The 19,438-nt window shown below is 34.1% G+C and overlaps 1 protein-coding gene across 1 annotated transcript in view; it reads right to left on the bottom strand.

The window, feature by feature from the left end:
* Positions 1-19,438, bottom strand: part of LOC149803477 (WD repeat domain phosphoinositide-interacting protein 3-like) — a 55,943-nt gene that overhangs the window by 8,536 nt on the left and 27,969 nt on the right. The window contains exons 3-9 of the mRNA XM_089953197.1: positions 15,152-15,253; positions 12,715-12,802; positions 10,199-10,293; positions 8,017-8,207; positions 1,953-2,038; positions 1,431-1,532; positions 157-278 (exon numbers count right to left, since the gene is read on the bottom strand). Of these exons, the coding sequence (XP_089809323.1) occupies positions 157-278; positions 1,431-1,532; positions 1,953-2,038; positions 8,017-8,207; positions 10,199-10,293; positions 12,715-12,802; positions 15,152-15,253 (786 nt within the window). The remainder of the gene's footprint in view (positions 1-156; positions 279-1,430; positions 1,533-1,952; positions 2,039-8,016; positions 8,208-10,198; positions 10,294-12,714; positions 12,803-15,151; positions 15,254-19,438) is intronic.

Consider the following 19,438-nt stretch of genomic DNA (forward strand, 5'->3'; position numbering starts at 1 on the left):
TGCATCATCACCATCAGTTATATATGATGCCATCACCAAAATAATAATCAACATCATTATCATTCCTCAGCACCAGCACTAATATCCACACCATCACCATTCGTATTAAAATCTAAATGCAGCCACTACATAAGCAAGGGTGCAGTGTAAGCATACCAATAACTGAGTTGCTGTCTGACCCAAAGGCACAGATACAGTGAGCACCACCTGGGACTTGGAATTTGGAGAAACTCCACTTGGAACTGAAATACTTTGGTAGGAATCCTGCACCTGCCAGGCTGTGAAAATGAAATTCAGGCATAATGTTACAGTCCAGTTGGAATATGACATAAAACTGATGGACAAAAGATTAAGTATCAAAAGATCGACACTAATATAATATTGTGTTCATATAGTAATCTTACATTTAACTATCCCTTAAGTACTGCTGTACAGTGTCATGACCCTATCAAGTTCCCAACAATTGCATTATGCTAATGTTGGAACAATTAAATTTGTAATTAAGTTCTGGAGACTGTTCTGATGCCTATCTTGTTGAATGCTGTTCCATCTAAACATACACAGTACCCAGGGAAGGAAGTTAATATTTATGTATATGACAAGGTACTCTGATTACTGTACGAGTTTATATGAAAATTACATAAAATTCTAAACTGCATCTGTTGGTGACTACTCCCAAGTTAAAGTGTGAAAGTTTCTTTTCTGTATTCAAACTATGCTTCACAGGAACTTCCCTGTTAAAATTGAGGTAAGATGCCTAAGAACTAAACACTGTTCTTTTGACCTCTCGTTTTGGATAACTGATGTGAGTGCTAAAGTCCAAGACATAAAATTTTTTTTTAATAAGATTCCAGGTCAATCAATCCACATCTTTCCATACTACAGACTGTTCAAACCTGATGATGTTTAAAATAACTCCAAGATTATGCTAACCAATAAATCCAAGACATTCTACTGTTTTAAGAGAAGGTTGGGTGGAGTTTATTGCCTTGTGAGAATATGAAAACTGCTTGTAATATGCAAATAGAAGATTCTGCTAGCTTGGGTAATAAAGCTCGACCTGCCAGTTTATTTCGCTGATAAATGGAAATAAATACAAAATTATGTTGTATTTATACCATCACAATGCCAAAAACATAATGGATAACCTGAGGAAATTCTTGGTAGTGCATCTTCTAACGACCTCAGCACTAACATCAAGTGCCGAAAACAAGGTCAATGTTTAGCGCTAAGTTGTCCTACAAGTTGCAGTGCAATCAACTGCCATGCACTTGTTTACTCAAAGCAACATTTTCTTGAATTAAAGTTCAGAAAGAAAGATAAAGAGACTGAGAGATTTCAATAAATTATTCTGCCTTTCTTGGAAGATTTCTGTTATAAACAAGTGCTACATAAGCTGAATATGAAGGAATATTCTTAATGCTATTTACCTGGACTGTTTGTTCTTTTTAGGGTCCTCTGTGGAGAAAACATGGACTGTTCCATGATCACTTGATACACAAAGCATGGTGGAATCCTGATTAAAGCTTATACTATAATGAAATATAAAAAAATTTGGTAACTAAAAAAATTAGCCAAAGAAAAGACAAGTTTACATAATATTGGCAAGTAAAACGCTCCACAGAAACTTTAGGATATATACTATGCACCGTGGACAAATTTTGCATCAATAACTTTTCTGCTAAACCTTTTAAAGTACCTTCATGACTGACTCAGATGTTAGATTATGTCTGCATGATTTTCTCCTGGCAACTTGTTTCAAAAAATTACTGGCTTTATCTTGGTTTATACCACCAATATTTTGTCAAATAAAGCCATTGACAAATTCACAACATAATACATGTATTGCACTTTTTTATCGCAAACTAATTGGTGTACAGTTAAACAATAGGAGAAACATGGAAAAGCACAAGTACTAAAAGAGTTATAAAGTTTTACAGGAAAATACATACCAGTATATGTTGGCGTGATTAGCTCCCCTTCTTAACTCGTGTAACTGCTGACCAGTACTGGAATCAAACACTCTAATTAAGGTGCCCTGCAATTACAAAAATTCCTTCCTCACAGAACTAGTGACATCTCAAAAGAATCATAAATGGGCCTGAGACATCTTCCTAGAAGTCAAACTGATAAGAACAGTTAGCCAAGAAATACGTCTTAGCAGGATATCAAACATTTTTTATTATCTGTTGATTGGTTTTGAAAACAGCCGTTTTAAGGTTTCTCCATCATCATATCTTCATCCTGGTTTAAAACAGATCAGCATCATTTACATAAAAAAATGAAAGGAATATATGTCAGCTAGCTTTTTTTGTCAAATTTGGATCAAATCTGATTTAGTTGTTTTGGATAAACAAAAAATCAATTTTAGTTCTTTAATTTTTTATTAACACAGGCCATTTTAGATGTCAGATTGCTTCCATTTTTACAAACTGTAATGGACTTCATGCCGGAATGCTTTTTGTCAAATTTGTTAACTTCTGATAAGTGATTCTGGGGGAGAATTTTTCTAAAAAATATTTTAAATGTGGCATATGTAATAGCTGATCAGCATCATTATTTTAAAATTGAAAGGCATTCACACAAGGATGCTTTCTTTAAAATCTTGTCATACTCTGTTGTGTAATGTTTGAGAACAAGTCATTCAAAGGTTTTTCTAAATTTAAGTAATATAGGCTGAAGGTGTTGTTGTTGCTGTAGGGTTTAAAGTCATTTTTCAGCACACAATAGGCTATACATGGTGGCCAGTATTAACGGTGGAGGAAGAACCCGGGAATGCCCCGGAAAGAACCTCCGACTCACAAGAAGCTACTGGCAAGCTTTCTCACATACCCACACTGGCTGAATTCGAGATTCGAACCGACGCAGATAGAGGTGAGATGGCAGTGATCCATAACAGAGAGCGCTTTAGACCACTTGGCCACTTGGGGCCCCAACTGAAGGTGCATTAGTAACATCTGCATAAAACTGAACAGGCTTCATTCCAAATGCATTTAAATATGGTCAATATCTCTTGAGCGGTTGTCGAAAACTGATTCAAAGTTTTTTTTTCTGTCTTTAGTAATGTAGACCATACTTGATGGTGGCTTTGCAGGGCCTCCCATGGAAATATTTTTCTTTGCGCCATGAAATTTTGCCAAATTTAAAAGTTTGGAGCCACTTCAGCCAAAGGAGCCATTTTACTGCCATGATGCATGGACTTAAATATATGCGTTATATTATATTGGCCCTATTTTTAATCTATATAAACATTTCGTAGCACAAGAATAATAATGAATAAAAATAACAATACCATTATATACACGTGAAGTTCAGTGTATAGCATATGAAAAGCAAGAATGAATAAGAATGTTTCTTTATAACTGATAATACAAAATATTGCTTAGTCTTTATGAACAATGGAACTGACATTTCATCAATATCTGCCTCATTTTTTCCCAGACCATTTCTTAAATGCCTTCTTGAAATCAAAATTCTCAACACTGGGCCCATCAATAGAAATTCTCATTAAAATTTTCAGAGTAGATATTCCCACAGAATTTCGTTTGTTTTGTTCCGATTCTGGTGACTGAACCCCCCCCCCACACACTCTACAGTAGAAATAGAGGCAACAAGTAACCTGGTAGCTGCTTCAGAGGCAGCTGGTTATAAATCTTTGTCTTTCAGAGCTACATTAGCCATATTCTTTGTGCTTGATACAGTCTTGTTTTATAAAGTAAATTTTTCATTATTCATAGATATAAGCAACTCTGGACCATTACAGTCGACGACTGGCATCTTTGTAGCGTCATACTGTGTTACTCTGTCACATCCCAACCACAAAAATGTTTTAAGTAAATAATCCCTAAAACTCTACACAGTCCCAAGTGTGTCTCGCACTCTCAGTTTGCAATAAACATAAATAAATAACACATGCAAATGACACCAAATCTTTTTGCTGACCCATTGAACAATAGAGTATAGTATATCCCCGGTCATTCCTTATTTCCTACTAATCACATTTAATTGCTTCTCAAAACTGACTGACTACTTGCAGTTAGCTGCAATCATGTTTAAATAATGTCTTATTTATGATCTACCGACATGGTCTAAAATCATCAAAGGGCATTTGAATTTGATTTTTAGGAAGAGGTCAACATTTTCTTTGAGTTGTATAAAGCTAAGATGAACACCAAAACTGGGACACACAACTCTAAAACTATAAACAGACACAACAATTACACATGTACAAACTACAAATTTGTAAATATATTACAAGCATTTTAATGTAATTTAAAAGGCATACAGGTACATAATCTTGTAAGTGATAAATCAGACAGGGATATAACTTAGTGAAACTAAACAGCTATAAAATAACTTGATGCAAAATATCTGTATAGCAGAGAACAAAGAATAAAATATGGAACAGCCATAATACATAAGGCATGCAAGTAAATTGCTCAGTAAGATGTTTTTGTAGTGTTGACAATCTGTACAATCTATGGACCAATCAACTAATAATACATGGTATTAAAGTTTTATAATAGGCCGATTCTCTGTCTCTAATTTCTAACAGATAAATGTAGGTTTTGCCTGAATTCTACACTATATGAATTTTTAAAATATAAATCATGTCTAATTATCCAACAAAGTTTCTATGGAGAAAAATTCCTCAACAATGGTTTCTATTTAAATAAATGTAATTCCAACCAATCATATTTTCATGTAAAGTTCCCTACTTTTCTCTAATTTTGAAAAGTAGAGGTAACAACTTAAAGTGGGCACTGTTGCCAAGCCCTTAACATAATCTTTAAATCTCCTCTGCCCTGTTGCAGTTTTCAGCTTAAAATAGTGATTTATTTGCAATAGACTATGAGACCAGTCTTGAACTAATAGTAATTTTCTTCCTGATCAACCAACAAGGACACAGCTGAGATATTTTTAAATATGGCTAGAAATGGTGGTTCAGCAGGTCAGGCTGGATTTGATTGATCAGCCTGCTTTGTTTAAGAATTTTCATCACAGAAGGTTAACAACATTAAACCAAAGTGACTGCAATCTGCATAAACTGTTCCAGATATTTTTTTAAAATTTATATTTCATTGGTAAAGAAATTAACACTACTTATATCTATTCTGCGATATTTCAGAAAAATTGTTAACTGAGGTAATGTATAAGGCAATTAAAATTATAAATCCAATACTTCCCACCATCAGCCTCTGTTAAATAACTTAAAAAAATAAGCAAGCAGACTCAGTGAATTTTTGTCTCATGCTAAGTATGGTGAAGTCGTCATCCTTCAATCACAAAAGGCTAAAAATTATTGAGTCTAAGTAAGATGGGAAACTTCAAATACTGCATCACAATCTTGACCCTGAACACAGGTGTGTCACAAATTCTAATGATGTCGTGTATCAAATTCAACATTTCATCCTTAAACCTCAAACAGCTTTAAAACTGGAAGGTAAAGTGTGATGAAAACAAAATCATGATCAGTGGCCATGATTATGAAGACAAGACACACCTTCTACTGATGATATGTACACCAAGTTTTATTCCCTAATATCCAATGAATTAAAGTTATGGAGTAGAAAGGACAAGGGAGCAATGACCGTGACCTTGAAGATAGAAGGAACTTGCCACACCTCTAAATAAGATACTTGCTTTCATTCCTTAATCTCAAATGGCTTTAAAGCTACAAAAGGTGGCGCTCACCAGATAATATGTACTTTTGAGAGAGTGACGTATGTAAGGTGAAGTAGTTCGCATTTAAAACATGCACAGTGGAGAGAATGTTTGCATATCTCTATGCTACATTAATGTAATGTGGATGATATTTCTTTTGGATATTGTACTTTTGGAAATTTTACACGATTTAAGCACACTGCTAACTAAAATGACTGCTCCCTTGTGTTAAAAAATCAGTCTGAATTAGTCTAAAGTACACTATACATAGCAGCTATTAAAATAGGGAAAATGAATTTTGCCAGACTAGACAATACCAGCTTCTGAAAGTGCAATGAATGAATTACCAAATATATAAAATGTAAAAAAAGTTATCGGCTCTTTTTTATACAACTGACCTCTGAAGTTCAGGAAGTGAAAATGACCAAGTAGAGCTAGCACTTTTTTGAAAGGTGCACATTTGAAGTAAGGCCAAGCTGTATACTCTATAACCCATAGTACACCCATCAATCATACACCAAAATAAAGGGAATTAAAGGTTCTTTGCATTATACCTAAGATATACAAGGTCTTTTTTAAATAGCCAGTATAACCAGTGAGGAAAGCCGGGGACATTCTTTTTCTTTAAATTCCTAACCCTATGCAAAATGCGAAACTGTATAGCGCCACCTTAAAGAAAATAAAAAAATGTTTGCAATTATTTTTTTTTATTTTCATATAATTATGTATGATGTTCTGAATAAAATGGTACATTCATATTGCATTTAAGCATGAAAATAAGCTAATTATGATCATTTTTCTCTTGCTTACATAATTTGCCATGAGGTATGTTTGTGTGAGTAGTGACCTTAATTATGGGGAAATTAGAAGACTTAGAATATAGGAATAGAGTCAACTTAAATTTAAAACTGTTGCAATAAGTGACAGAAATATATGTTGAAAATGTTTCTTTTCATTTATTTGCAATGAAATAAAAAAATAAATGAAGAGAAAGTGAATTCGCTTCTTCCATATTAAACAATAGGCAAATATTTTACACTTTGACCTTTGACCTTTATGAAGCTGATGAGTTACCTCCCTTTTCTAATTGTAAAATTCATTGTTGATATCTCAGAAATAATTCTGGCTAGTTTCATGTTCCTGTCATTCAGCATAACATTGGTTGCTATGTTTACAAAATGTAATGTGCATTCTTAAAATAGCTCACTTTTATCATGGGGGGGGGGGGAGGATGGACTTGTTAGAGACTCTGACACTCATAAATACTGTTCTGTGGGGAAAAATGCAGGAGAATAATTCATAAGGATTGTTTTGATGCTTGCGACTTAAATGTTTCAACCATATAAACATAATTAAATCATACAAAAATAATACCTACATCTTCTTTATGGTGGCGCTCACCAGATAATATGTACTTTTGAGAGAGTGACGTATGTAAGGTGAAGTAGTTCGCATTTAAAACATGCACAGTGGAGAGAATGTTTGCATATCTCTATGCTACATTAATGTAATGTGGATGATATTTCTTTTGGATATTGTACTTTTGGAAATTTTACACGATTTAAGCACACTGCTAACTAAAATGACTGCTCCCTTGTGTTAAAAAATCAGTCTGAATTAGTCTAAAGTACACTATACATAGCAGCTATTAAAATAGGGAAAATGAATTTTGCCAGACTAGACAATACCAGCTTCTGAAAGTGCAATGAATGAATTACCAAATATATAAAATGTAAAAAAAGTTATCGGCTCTTTTTTATACAACTGACCTCTGAAGTTCAGGAAGTGAAAATGACCAAGTAGAGCTAGCACTTTTTTGAAAGGTGCACATTTGAAGTAAGGCCAAGCTGTATACTCTATAACCCATAGTACACCCATCAATCATACACCAAAATAAAGGGAATTAAAGGTTCTTTGCATTATACCTAAGATATACAAGGTCTTTTTTAAATAGCCAGTATAACCAGTGAGGAAAGCCGGGGACATTCTTTTTCTTTAAATTCCTAACCCTATGCAAAATGCGAAACTGTATAGCGCCACCAAATGAAAGGGAAAGTGTGACAGCTAGCAAGATATATTGAAATAAGGATAGCATTATCTCCTCTTTTTCTCTGAAAAGGTGAAGGACAAATACTAACTTGGGAATTTAAACTATTGGTGCATACTTGTCACTGAGCAAATGTTACTTGTTTTAACAAACAAGAAAGTGTAACCCATGTAATTATGATGATGACTACACACCTCAAATTTGCCACACAACATGGCTTAGCGCTGATGCACTAAGTTTGATTAGGTTCAAGAAAACTTCAATATATCAGGCATGATATAACAACGAAATTACTAAACTGATACCTTTTCAGAAGATGTGGCTAACCGTGTCCCCTGTAGATTGAGTGCTATGCAGCTGAGTGGTGCCTCATGGGCAGCTATATCTAGAGGAGGTTTTTCTGTGTTGGCCAAGTCCACAACCTGTACGTGACCCGTCTTCCGGCCAGGAAATGTGAGGAGGGAATTATTACTGTTGGGACACATCACACACAGACCTGCCAACAGCATCAGTAAAATTGGTGAATTATTTATACATTAAATGGAAAAACTAAGGTGTTTTAAATTATTCCACTCTGAAAAAAATCCCAATCGCACATTCAATAAAAAAGTTCTCCAATAATTTTTTATAAATTGACCTCAGTTTTATATTCCACATAATAAAATATCCACTCAACATTCAGTAGATATTAAAATTAAAATGCAATCATTCTTCATTCTTCAACCTTTTACAAAATTTGTATTGTTAACTCATCTGAAGACTTAGTCGTATCTGAGAAGATAAAAAGATAACAGACCGTTTAATATAAAAGATTTCTTTAATGTTGTTTAATTTTATGATTCAACTGTCATCATCCAATTTATTATCTCTACTAATGACAAAATGCCCCATTAAAATATATTTCACAATCAAAACGTAAGCCGAAATTAGTGAAACTCGTGGCCAGAAATCATGTTTTATGAAGACTGCCAGAAAGTTTGTTTTAGCTGATGGTTAGACATCTCAAATGATAAGCAGATTACTCTTTCTCTCCTACTGTATTTTTCTCTAGTAATTTTAGGATAATACAAAAGATAACAGTACTATATAATCAAGATTTAGCTGCTGCAGTTAAAGTCACCTGTGACAAAACAAAAACATAGAACTTGTTTCTGTAAGAAAATGTATGTGCAACTGCATTTAACAAAAAACAATCCAAACTTCACTAATAATTAACTGGAGATTATTCTAGACAGATACTTTTAACACCCAAGTACAAATGGTTAAAACATCTTAACATTATAATGGTACCCCTCATATACGGCCACCCCTTCTGCTACGGTAAAGTGGCCTTATAAGACAGGTGGCCTTTCCAGAGGGGGACTATATTTGTGAGATGTGTATGTAAATGTGTATATAGTAGGAAAGCTACATATAACTTAAAGCAGTTATTATCTTCATTTAAAAGAGGCATTAATTATTAAAATCATCTTGTCTTCAAAACAGATTTACTTCACGGTAACATAATAGTTTCTATTCTTATGCGTGAAATGTGAGAGAGGTATTGTTGGCATGTGCATTACAAAACCATTCAAAAACATTATTTGAATCTTGGTACATACGATGTTTCATATTTAAAATAACTATTTCCATTTACTCCATTTTCCAACTGCTACAGAATGTTCTCTTATTTTTTATGTTCTTATTTATCCGAGTCTTCAAAACATACATTTTTCAGCATGTGAACTCTCCATTGTCATCAAGTCAAATAACTTTTGTTTTTCTTCTAAAGTATTATTTCTTTGTTTACGTGACAGGTTAAAGTTTTGTAATGATTTATTCATATGTGGCTAATTGTACAATACTGCAACTTAATTTTGCAGATGAAACATTTGTAAACGAAATGCCTTATTATACAGTGATAAATGAACTGTCACATGATTTTTTGGTCTTTGTCTGGTACCCTGTTTTGTTCAATGTTAATTGTTTGTGTGTGTGTGTGTGTCAAACCACACAACCTATTTTTAGCCTATCTGACCATGTTAAAATCTTTACAGTTATGTCAGTCATAATCATCAATAAAAAAAAAACATAATCTGCGAAGCGTAAAGCTCTATCAAAACACTGCTGACCCTATTTCCTGCAAATATCAATGTTCATGATATAACAATAACCTTAGTGGTACATGTAATTTAGCCAACACTTCTTTCAGTAACGAAAACCTGACGTCCGCAAACATACATTGAGACAAATTGGATTACTTCACCATAATGAAATACTGGTTCTGGACAAATTAATAATAAAATGTGGCCGCTTGTGAGGGGTAAATTTTACATTTGTGCACTAATATTGTGGCCGCTGGTCATGTTAGCAGGATGGCCTTTCATGAGGGGTTCTTTTAAACAAAAACTCATTGGTGCCAATGGATTCTGGCAGTAAAGAGTGGGTGGCCGCTGGTCAGGGGGTCTGTTCTTGATGGGGACCACTGTAGATCAAACAATATTTTACCTTTGGGATTATGACAAGTTTCAAACACATGTAGCTGTTGTGGGTTTTGTGTGAAGGTATATACTTTGATCATTGCATCTAGAACCACTACAATTCTGAAATAATGAAGAAATAGGACACATTAATATCACTATTATAGCTATAAAGTAATTTCTACAAAAATGTTAAATTTGATTCTAAATTTAAATAGGATCATAAGCTTTATTTTTAAAAAAACTAACATTTTTTTAAACTGTACAATTTTATAACATTATTTATTGCAGCATTTATATTTTTTTCAAAAGTGAGTCCTAGTTAACCTCAGTGATAAAGTGAGGATGGGAGTGGATGTGATATATGTTAACAAAAAAAAAATAAATGGATTAATGGAAGGATGGAATCTTATTTCTTTCCCGATAAACATTACAGATCACAAAAGGTTTCTCACACCAATATTTAAATTTTACTTAAATAAGTTTGGTCCACTGCTCCAACCAAAACCACTACAACGTATTATACATCTGCGATAAACCTTAACTTTGCCAGTAGCTTCTCGTGGGTCAGTGGTTCTTTCCGGGCTTTTCCCAGGTTCTTCCTCCACCATTAATACTGGCCGCCATGTATGGCCTATCTTGTGCTGAAAAAATGGTGTTAAACCCCAACAACAACAATAAACCTTGACTTAAAATTTAAGTCAACAAATTCATTCCAGGACATACATTTATGACAATTGTTTGCCCTTTTTGCATTTGCTGACGTGGAGTACATTCATGCATGATTATTATTTGCCATATGGCTGTGTAAGATGTATAAACTTGTTAAATCTAGGATTAAGTTCTTTACACATTTCTGCTTTTCATGAAAAATAAAACTGGCTTACTATCTATACTTGGTTATAGGTCTGCTCAAACTTCAAACAACAAAGATCCTGATCTGCCATAGCATAAAGCATATGCAATCCAGGGTCTATATTGTTTGACTACCGATTATTCCTATCAAACTGCACAAACCCATCTACTGGCACATAATGTGTCAGCAGATCTTGGTCTGTGCAGCCTGCAGTTGGGTCTCGACTTAAAAGTGAATATATCATATATAAGCTTCTGGGTTGTTTTTCAACATCCTGACTTAATTCAAAGTTGTATAGACATCTTCAGTGCTTTCAATTTGGCAGTTCTCTATTACCTTGCTCCAGTGTAGGGAACAGTTTACAAAATGTCCGCTCATTGAGGTTTAAGAAGTAATGAATCTGGAGACTGACTCCATCAAACAAGAGACTGACTCCATCAAACAAAATAAATAAATGGTGATAGTAAAGCCATAATTTTCTCCACCAATAAAATGCCTGAATAAAGCTTCTGATCACATCTGGCCTAGGTTCTTGGCAATTATCACTGATGACTATCTTTGCTTGAGAATGCTCACAACTATCAAACTAGTATACATGGTGGGGCTAAGATATGACTATGGTAACGCACTTACTTTGCACAGTCTTGAGTTCAATTCTGGTTTCAAGCATGAACCATGGATTCGTTTGGTAAGGAAAATGTTAAGCAGTGTTAGCACAGTAGCCATTTTAGTATTACTGAATACCCAATCCTCTCTTGGAAATTTTCAAAATTTTAATCATCACTGACAATTGCTCAAATTGATTTGGCACAGCATTAAATTTTCCAACATTTCAAATGTGTTCTTCAAAGATTTAAATAAATATAACTTGCCCTTATAAAATGTACAGATCTTTAACTCATCATCAATGATACAAGTTTAAATACATGTCAGACATACAACATTCACAGTAATATTTATCTCTGTATCTAGAATCTGCAAGCCTCTGTTTACAATCTCATTTGGCAAGCTCACCTGTTAGTAAAACTAAATCTGCATGTATTGTTCAGTGTGGGCTACTTCAATCATGATTAGCTTTTGTCATCCCAGGCCATTCACTGGCAACCCATGTAGTATAATTGTTTGCCAAATGCTAGCCATATTGAATGCAGCCCAGGATAGGTGGCTGCACCCCCAGGGCAAGTGGCTGGATGCCCAATGTTGCTGATTTTCTACTGTTTCCTCCAGCTCAAAAACAATATCATGATAATAACTGACTTCCCTGAAATGTGAAGCATGCTCCAACTACTGGCTGTTAGTAGTAATCTTTAAAGAAAAAGTGGGTTATTTATTTGCTTTTGAAAAATATTCCTTGTCCTGGCCAATCACATGGGGCATTTAAGGACCTTAAAGAGAATTTCACGAAAACTGGATGAAAAATGTCGACTTAGGGAAGAGTTAAACTTGTACATGTTATATACTCAAAACTACACATTACACAGTGTACTAATTGCTGTTGTCCAACTGACCAAACACCTGCAGTCAAAATGAGATAACGTAATAAACGTTTCTGGCAATTGGACTGGTCAACTGTCTATAGGAATTTTATACATTCATTTAATGACAATGATGTGCCAATAAAAGTACTTAATGTAAGTTGCAAAAGTGTTGTTGTCAAATCAACATAAAATACATAAAGTTTATCCCACCTGTCTCTTCTGAGCCTCACGCTTCTGACATCACTTGAAAATTCCAGCTCTATTACATGTTTCTTCTTCAGGTCATCCCACACCATCACTGCAAATATATACTGATATGCAATTTCATCCCTGATCACTGCAGTGTCTCATTAAACTAAGTGTACACACGTGGGTCTAGAACTCATTTATGCATCATCATTCATTACATTTAAAACTGTTAGATTAAACATATCATATAAATCAATATCACCTAAAGACTTTTTTAACTTACTTTTTTTCTTCATGTTTGCTAAATTTCATTAATGAGATTTTTAAATAAGATTCAATCAGTGACAGGACAGCCATTATACCTCATGACCATGCAATCAGCTCTACATTTTTGTGATTACAAGACCTAGAAAAACAATTCAATTGGCCCTGTATCATTTGTGTAATAAGGCAGTAACCACAGCAGAAGATTTAATGAATATGCAATGCCTATAAAAGCAATAGCCTGTTGTGCTTAGGTTAGACAAAGCTGAGCAGAGAGTACTTGCATTTAACAAGTTAGAGGGAGATTGGATAAAGTCATAGGCTGTACTCACACTTACTTAACCAGGTTAGAAGGAGGTTGGATGAAGTCATGTACACTGTACTCACACTTACTTAACCAGGTTAGAAGAAGGTAGGATGAAGTCATATAGACTGTACTCACACTTACTTAACTTGGTTAGAAGGAGGTTGGATGAAGTCATGTACACTGTACTCACACATACTTAACCAGGTTAGAAGGAGGTTGGATGAAGTCATGTACACTGTACTCACACTTACTTAACCAGGTTAGAAGGAGGCTGGATAAAGTCAAGTAGAATGTACTTGCACTTATTTAACTAGGTTAGAGGTTGCAATGTATAGTACTAAACAAAGTATGATTGAGGTAAAAAAAGGTCAAGTATGCTGAACTAGCATTTATAAAACAAAGTTGTATTAGCATTTACCAAACAAGATCAGACATCAATTGCATAAAGTCAAATAGACTGTACTAGCATGTACCTAACAAATAGACTGCAATAGCATTTACTTCCATGTAACAACTTAAAGTTAAGGGCACAAATGTTAATTTTGCATCAATTGTTGAATCTGTCAAATATGTCACAACAAGATGGTTTTAAACTAAGTATAGAAAGAAGCAAAACCAAAATGCTTTGTAAAACATAACAAATAATTTAATTCTCAAAGTTATACAATAAAAATATAGGATGAATTTACAGTAAGGTGAATTAAATCAAAAATAGTTTTAATTTTTTTATCACTAGTCCAAATGAAGTGTTCCAAATGACTTCCAGGTCATGGATGTCCTGATGTACCAATATCATGGGATGGGATACGCTGAAGTGTCGACAGCCTTGATGCATCACAATGGCATTTTAAAGAATGTCTCTGAACGAATTCACAATATAATATTTTAGTCCAAAGTAAATGATTAATCCAAACAAAGGAGTCCTCTCAAAATTATATCTAAACACAACATTAAATACAAATGCAGACTGATTTTAAAACAAGAACACTGGAAATAGGAATGAATTGTCTACTCCAGCATCCTTATAATCACCCTGCAGCTCATTTTTGCAATATTTTCCCACTAGATATATGTCACAATATCTCCAGGCTCCCACAGGGCATATTTCACAATACATCTCCTTGCCACAAGCTAACACACTTGGCTTAATCATCCGATTACCCTAAACCTGTAAACAGGTTCATTATTAAGACTGAAATTAAAACTTGCAAACACCTATTTATAAGCTCACAGTCATGCACCAAAAATTAAAGACATTACAGATTTACATAACAAAATTGAATTCTTTCAATTCTTTTATGAACTTTATGTAAGAGTGCTTTTCATCATAAAGCAAGAAAAAAGTTTCACTGATTTGTACATGTTTGCATGTCACTTATTTTCCAAGGTTACATGACATAAATTATTCCTATAATTTGGAAAAAAAATCTATCTGCTCAAGTCTGTTTTTCAAGATGATTTCATAAATTTCAAAATAATTCTTAAATTGTATAATCTTTTTTTAAAATACAAATTACCAGTGTTTTAAGATCAAAAGCTGCTAAAACATTTCTTTTTAAATCCTGCTGTCTTGGAAAAAATGCTGACTTGGGAATGTAGAATACATCTGATACATTCTCCTGCATGTTGTAAAAGGTAAAAGGTAACTAATGGAGTCAGCAGCTGCAGTGGCTCAGAGATTAGAATGCTGGACTAAAAAATATCCCAAAACATTTCTGCCACTTTTTACAGCCAAATTCCTTCTTCCTTTTATGACCTAAGAATCAATTCCATAGATAAAGTTTTAAAATAATACAAAAAGCAAAACTCTTTCTCAATTACACATTATCAACCAATACGGAGAAAACAAATTCTCAAATAAAACGTAAAGGAGGAAGTTGTTCTTACCTTTGTTCGGTGAATATTTTGGACTTTTTCCTCCTCCAACCAATGCGAGGTAATTACATCTGAACAACATCTCTATGTTACCTATGCCACCATCAGTGAAATCTGAAATAATTGTCAAAATATTCTCCATCAATAACAATACCCTCATTGTTTGATAGTCAATAGTTCTACTGTCTTGTGATGGAGCACTTATTTAAAGAATTAGGTTGAGAAACAACGAGCTATCATAAATTGTGTGTCAATTATTCAAATTAACATATAACTGCTTGCAAAAGCTAAAGGAGAATTAAATTATAATCTCTAGCATGGAGTCTTAATAATAAAAGTTTTTTCTTTGGACAATTTTATGTTTAAACATTCATTTTATTGTTATCACTTTCTGGACAAGCAAAATATATGTTCAAGTTTCTAGTTAAAACAGCCTTACACAGTCAGGCACAATCCAAGTGCCAACAATATGGCAGACAAATGTAAAAAGTAATTAATTAAACTTTCAAGAACTCAAAACAATGATTCCAATTATGTGAAAATGATATTATCAATTAAAAATACTGGATCTATTTAAAAGTGGTTACAATGAAGGGTTGATTATTTCTGATGATATAATAACCTGTCTACACATTTGAACTGATTCCCAACACTAGCTATCATGAACCAACAATGGTTTTTTGGAATGTTCTGTACTGCCTTGGCATCATGTACTGATGTACCACACACATACATGATATATCTGGCATATATAAACTTTCATAAAAAATATAATAACAGAATCCAAATGCTGAATTTGACATTGTGCTAATGCCAGTGTCACAAAAATGGTACCTCCTTGTCACCATTTACCAATACAAGCTAGAACATAAGCAGTATTAGTGTTTTCATAACAGCTGAGAAATAAGACATTTCAAACTGGCTATCATGGCTTTCCATTTGGAATCTTCACATTTTTACATACAAGTATCATGGTTTTTCATTTGGAATCTTCTTGCTTTGTCACATACAACTACCATGATTTCCCATTTAGAATCTTCATGCTTTTCACATACAACTATCACGTCTTTCTACTTTAGATCTTCATGCCTTTTACAAACAACTCTCATGGTTTCCCATTTGGAATCTTCATGTTTTTTCAGATACATCTATCGGGGACCCCCGAGTGGCCAGATAGTCTAAAGCGCTCTCCGTTACCGATCACTACTATCTCACCTCTGTCTGCATGGGTTAAAGTCTCAGATTTGGCCAGTGTGGGTATGTGAGAAAGTTTGCCAGTAGCATCTTGTGGGTTGGTGTTTCTTTCTGGGGTTTTCCCTGGTTCTTTCTCCACCATTAATACTGGCAGCCACGTACAGCCTATCATGTGCTGAAAAATGGCGTTAAACCCTACAACAATAACAACAAGATACATGTACATCTATCACAGCTTTCTACTTGGAATCTTCTGCTTTTCACATACAACTATCACAGCTTTCCATTTGGAATCATCATGCTTTTCACATACAATTATCATGTCTTTACACTTTAGATTTTTATGCCTTTTACAAACAACTATCACAGCTTTCCATTTGGAATCTTCTTGCTTTTCACATACAATTATCATGTCGTTACACTTTAGATTTTTATGCCTTTTACAAACAACTCTCATGGTTTTCCATTTGGAATCTTCATGCTTTTCACATACTGCCTACTCAATATTTTAAGACAGTACATGTATCATTCAAGATTTTTGCATCCTGCCATGACACATGTAATTTCATTATATACCCCTGCCCTAACCATAACCCCGGGGTCATAGCTCAAAATATGTTATACCTGTGTTTTTCTTCTATGAATGCAATGATACATCTTGTCAATATACATTTAACAATAAAAGAGGTCATATTATATAAATATCTGCCACAACTTCTTTTCTGATAACCCAGCAAACACCAGAAATTGGTCAAAATGTGTAAATTAACTATGGTGTGGCATATAAATATGGACAAGAGTGGAGCTTTGTAGAACATAAATGACCATTTGACTTTCACAGGAAAACTCCAGGAAATGTCAAGAAAAATAATGCCGGATCGTCCCTCATGCAAATGGTTACCAAAACAGGGAAAAGAACACTAAATGCTTTAGTCAATTTCCAAACAATTTAGGTGGGTAAAAGATACACATTCACAAAATATAACAATATCAACAAAGCTATTTATAAATAATAATAATAATACAATGGCAACTTTATCAAAACATGCCTTGCTTTGTCCACACACCATCACCAAGGCCAGCTGCTTCAATGTGTCTTTGAGAACGGCTGCACAATTCACCCAAAACCACCTAATTCCACCAAAAACCTGCCCCAAACAACCCAAAATGTGCCCAAATCCACCCCAAACATGATGTAAATTAAATGAAAAAAATACCCCAAACCACAAGAAAACATTGGCAAGAGTACTATCTTGTAGAAACAGACAACAAATTATGCTGCATTTAGTATCTACATTGGATGGAAATGAAACAAGACAAATGTTACTCGATTCATCACCAGTGCTGGTTATCAAATCAAAATGGACCCAGTCAATACGTTCCAAGTAAAAATAGCTTCATTGTGAGGTAAATAATAGACCATCAGAGCCATACATATCAGTGGAGATGAAAACAATAAAATAAATATTTTTACATGTATTTGTACTTATCTTTATTAACAATTGGTTGTTGCTTTGGGCTATAGCAATATATTGTATTTTTTCTTGACATTCAATATAAATTCTTATAGTTAGAAATCATGTAAACGTAGCGATTCTTTTTTTTCCCAAACTGAAGCGCAAACAACTGCTGATCCATTATGTACTTTTATACTTCATGTCATTACATAAAAAATGTTATTATCATTGCTTGGAATTTAACAATAAAACAGTCTTCTGTGCATAGAATTTATTTATGTGAGGCAGATAAAAAGATCCATGAATACATACATAAAAATGTAAAATAATTTCTTCAAAACACAACATATTTTAGAATACGCTAAACTATTATTTGGGTACATGCTATGACAAAGCAGCAGTCCACAGAAGGCGGCAAGAATCAAAGAAGTGAGCAAATAAAAGATGTTCTAAAATGAATGAGAAAGGTGATATTATTTTGTAATTAATTTGATTGGTGTGCATCAAGTTGCAATAGCAAACTGTACCATTTTTGTACTTGAATTGGAAAATAGACTGCCTGGTTTATACAAAAAACAATGTAACATGTATGAAACAAAAAATAAGAATATTACATATATTCCAACTGAACCACAACCTGAAGAGGTACTTTCATTCCATAGATATTACAAAAAGATTAAAGGAGATGAAAAGTTTTTAAAAAAGTGTAACAACTATAATTAAGGCACCTAGCTGAATGCATCTTACCTATAAATGTGCTGTGGTAGTATATTGTGGGCAAAGGTCTTTAAAATTATCCAAACACACAGAAACAGTAAGCATAATGAGCTCTCTTGGCAAACAAATCCAAATATTGTAAGAGAAGCTGTAAATGTTCTTGTGGTTTTGGGTATGTTTCATTTGATTTACATGTTTGTAGTGGATTTGGGCCAGTTTGGGGTGAATTGTGCAGCTCCCTTGAGAAAGGCACTTAGTTCCAATTTCCTCTGCATGATATAGCCAATACTGTGTTAAACGGGCTGTTAAAACCAACAATATTTAATTAAGTCACCACCACCCATTGAATTTATTTTCTTTTTGTCATAGGTGTAAAATAATTCTAGCACACATATTTCATTTAGAACAACTGGAAACACACAGCTAGTCACAACACTTAATTAGCTAGGATGGCATGTGACCTTGTGATAAAAGAGAAGTCACATGACAGAAAACAATGTGACCGGACATTACAAATATTTGTTTACATGAGCAACATTTCATTACCATGATCCAAATGAAATTACTCAAGCAGTTGTGGTCATAGGGTTCGAGGTGCCGATGGTTAATGTTCTTTAGTGGTGCCCCTACCGAAGCAACCATGGCCAATGTTCTTTAGTGGTGCCCCAACTTTGCTGCAGGGAAGTTTTTATGACACTGCCAACCTCCCAGTTTTCCTCTCCTCCAAATATAAGTTTTTTGAAGAATTGTCTCCATTACACTAAGGTGAAGGTGAAATACTATGAAAATATTACCTGCCAATAAAAAGGCTCCTAACAGTATCCCAGTCACCTTGTGCCCAGGGCAAATAACCCCCTCCCACCAACTCCCTTCCATCATTTAGAGAAAGAGTAGACTGCAACAAACTTCTAAGTCATTTTTCTCAATGGCA

Source organism: Sinohyriopsis cumingii, chromosome 3 (assembly GCF_028554795.1).
Source record: "Sinohyriopsis cumingii isolate HCF-2022 chromosome 3, ASM2855479v2, whole genome shotgun sequence".
NCBI lineage: Eukaryota > Metazoa > Mollusca > Bivalvia > Unionida > Unionidae > Sinohyriopsis > Sinohyriopsis cumingii.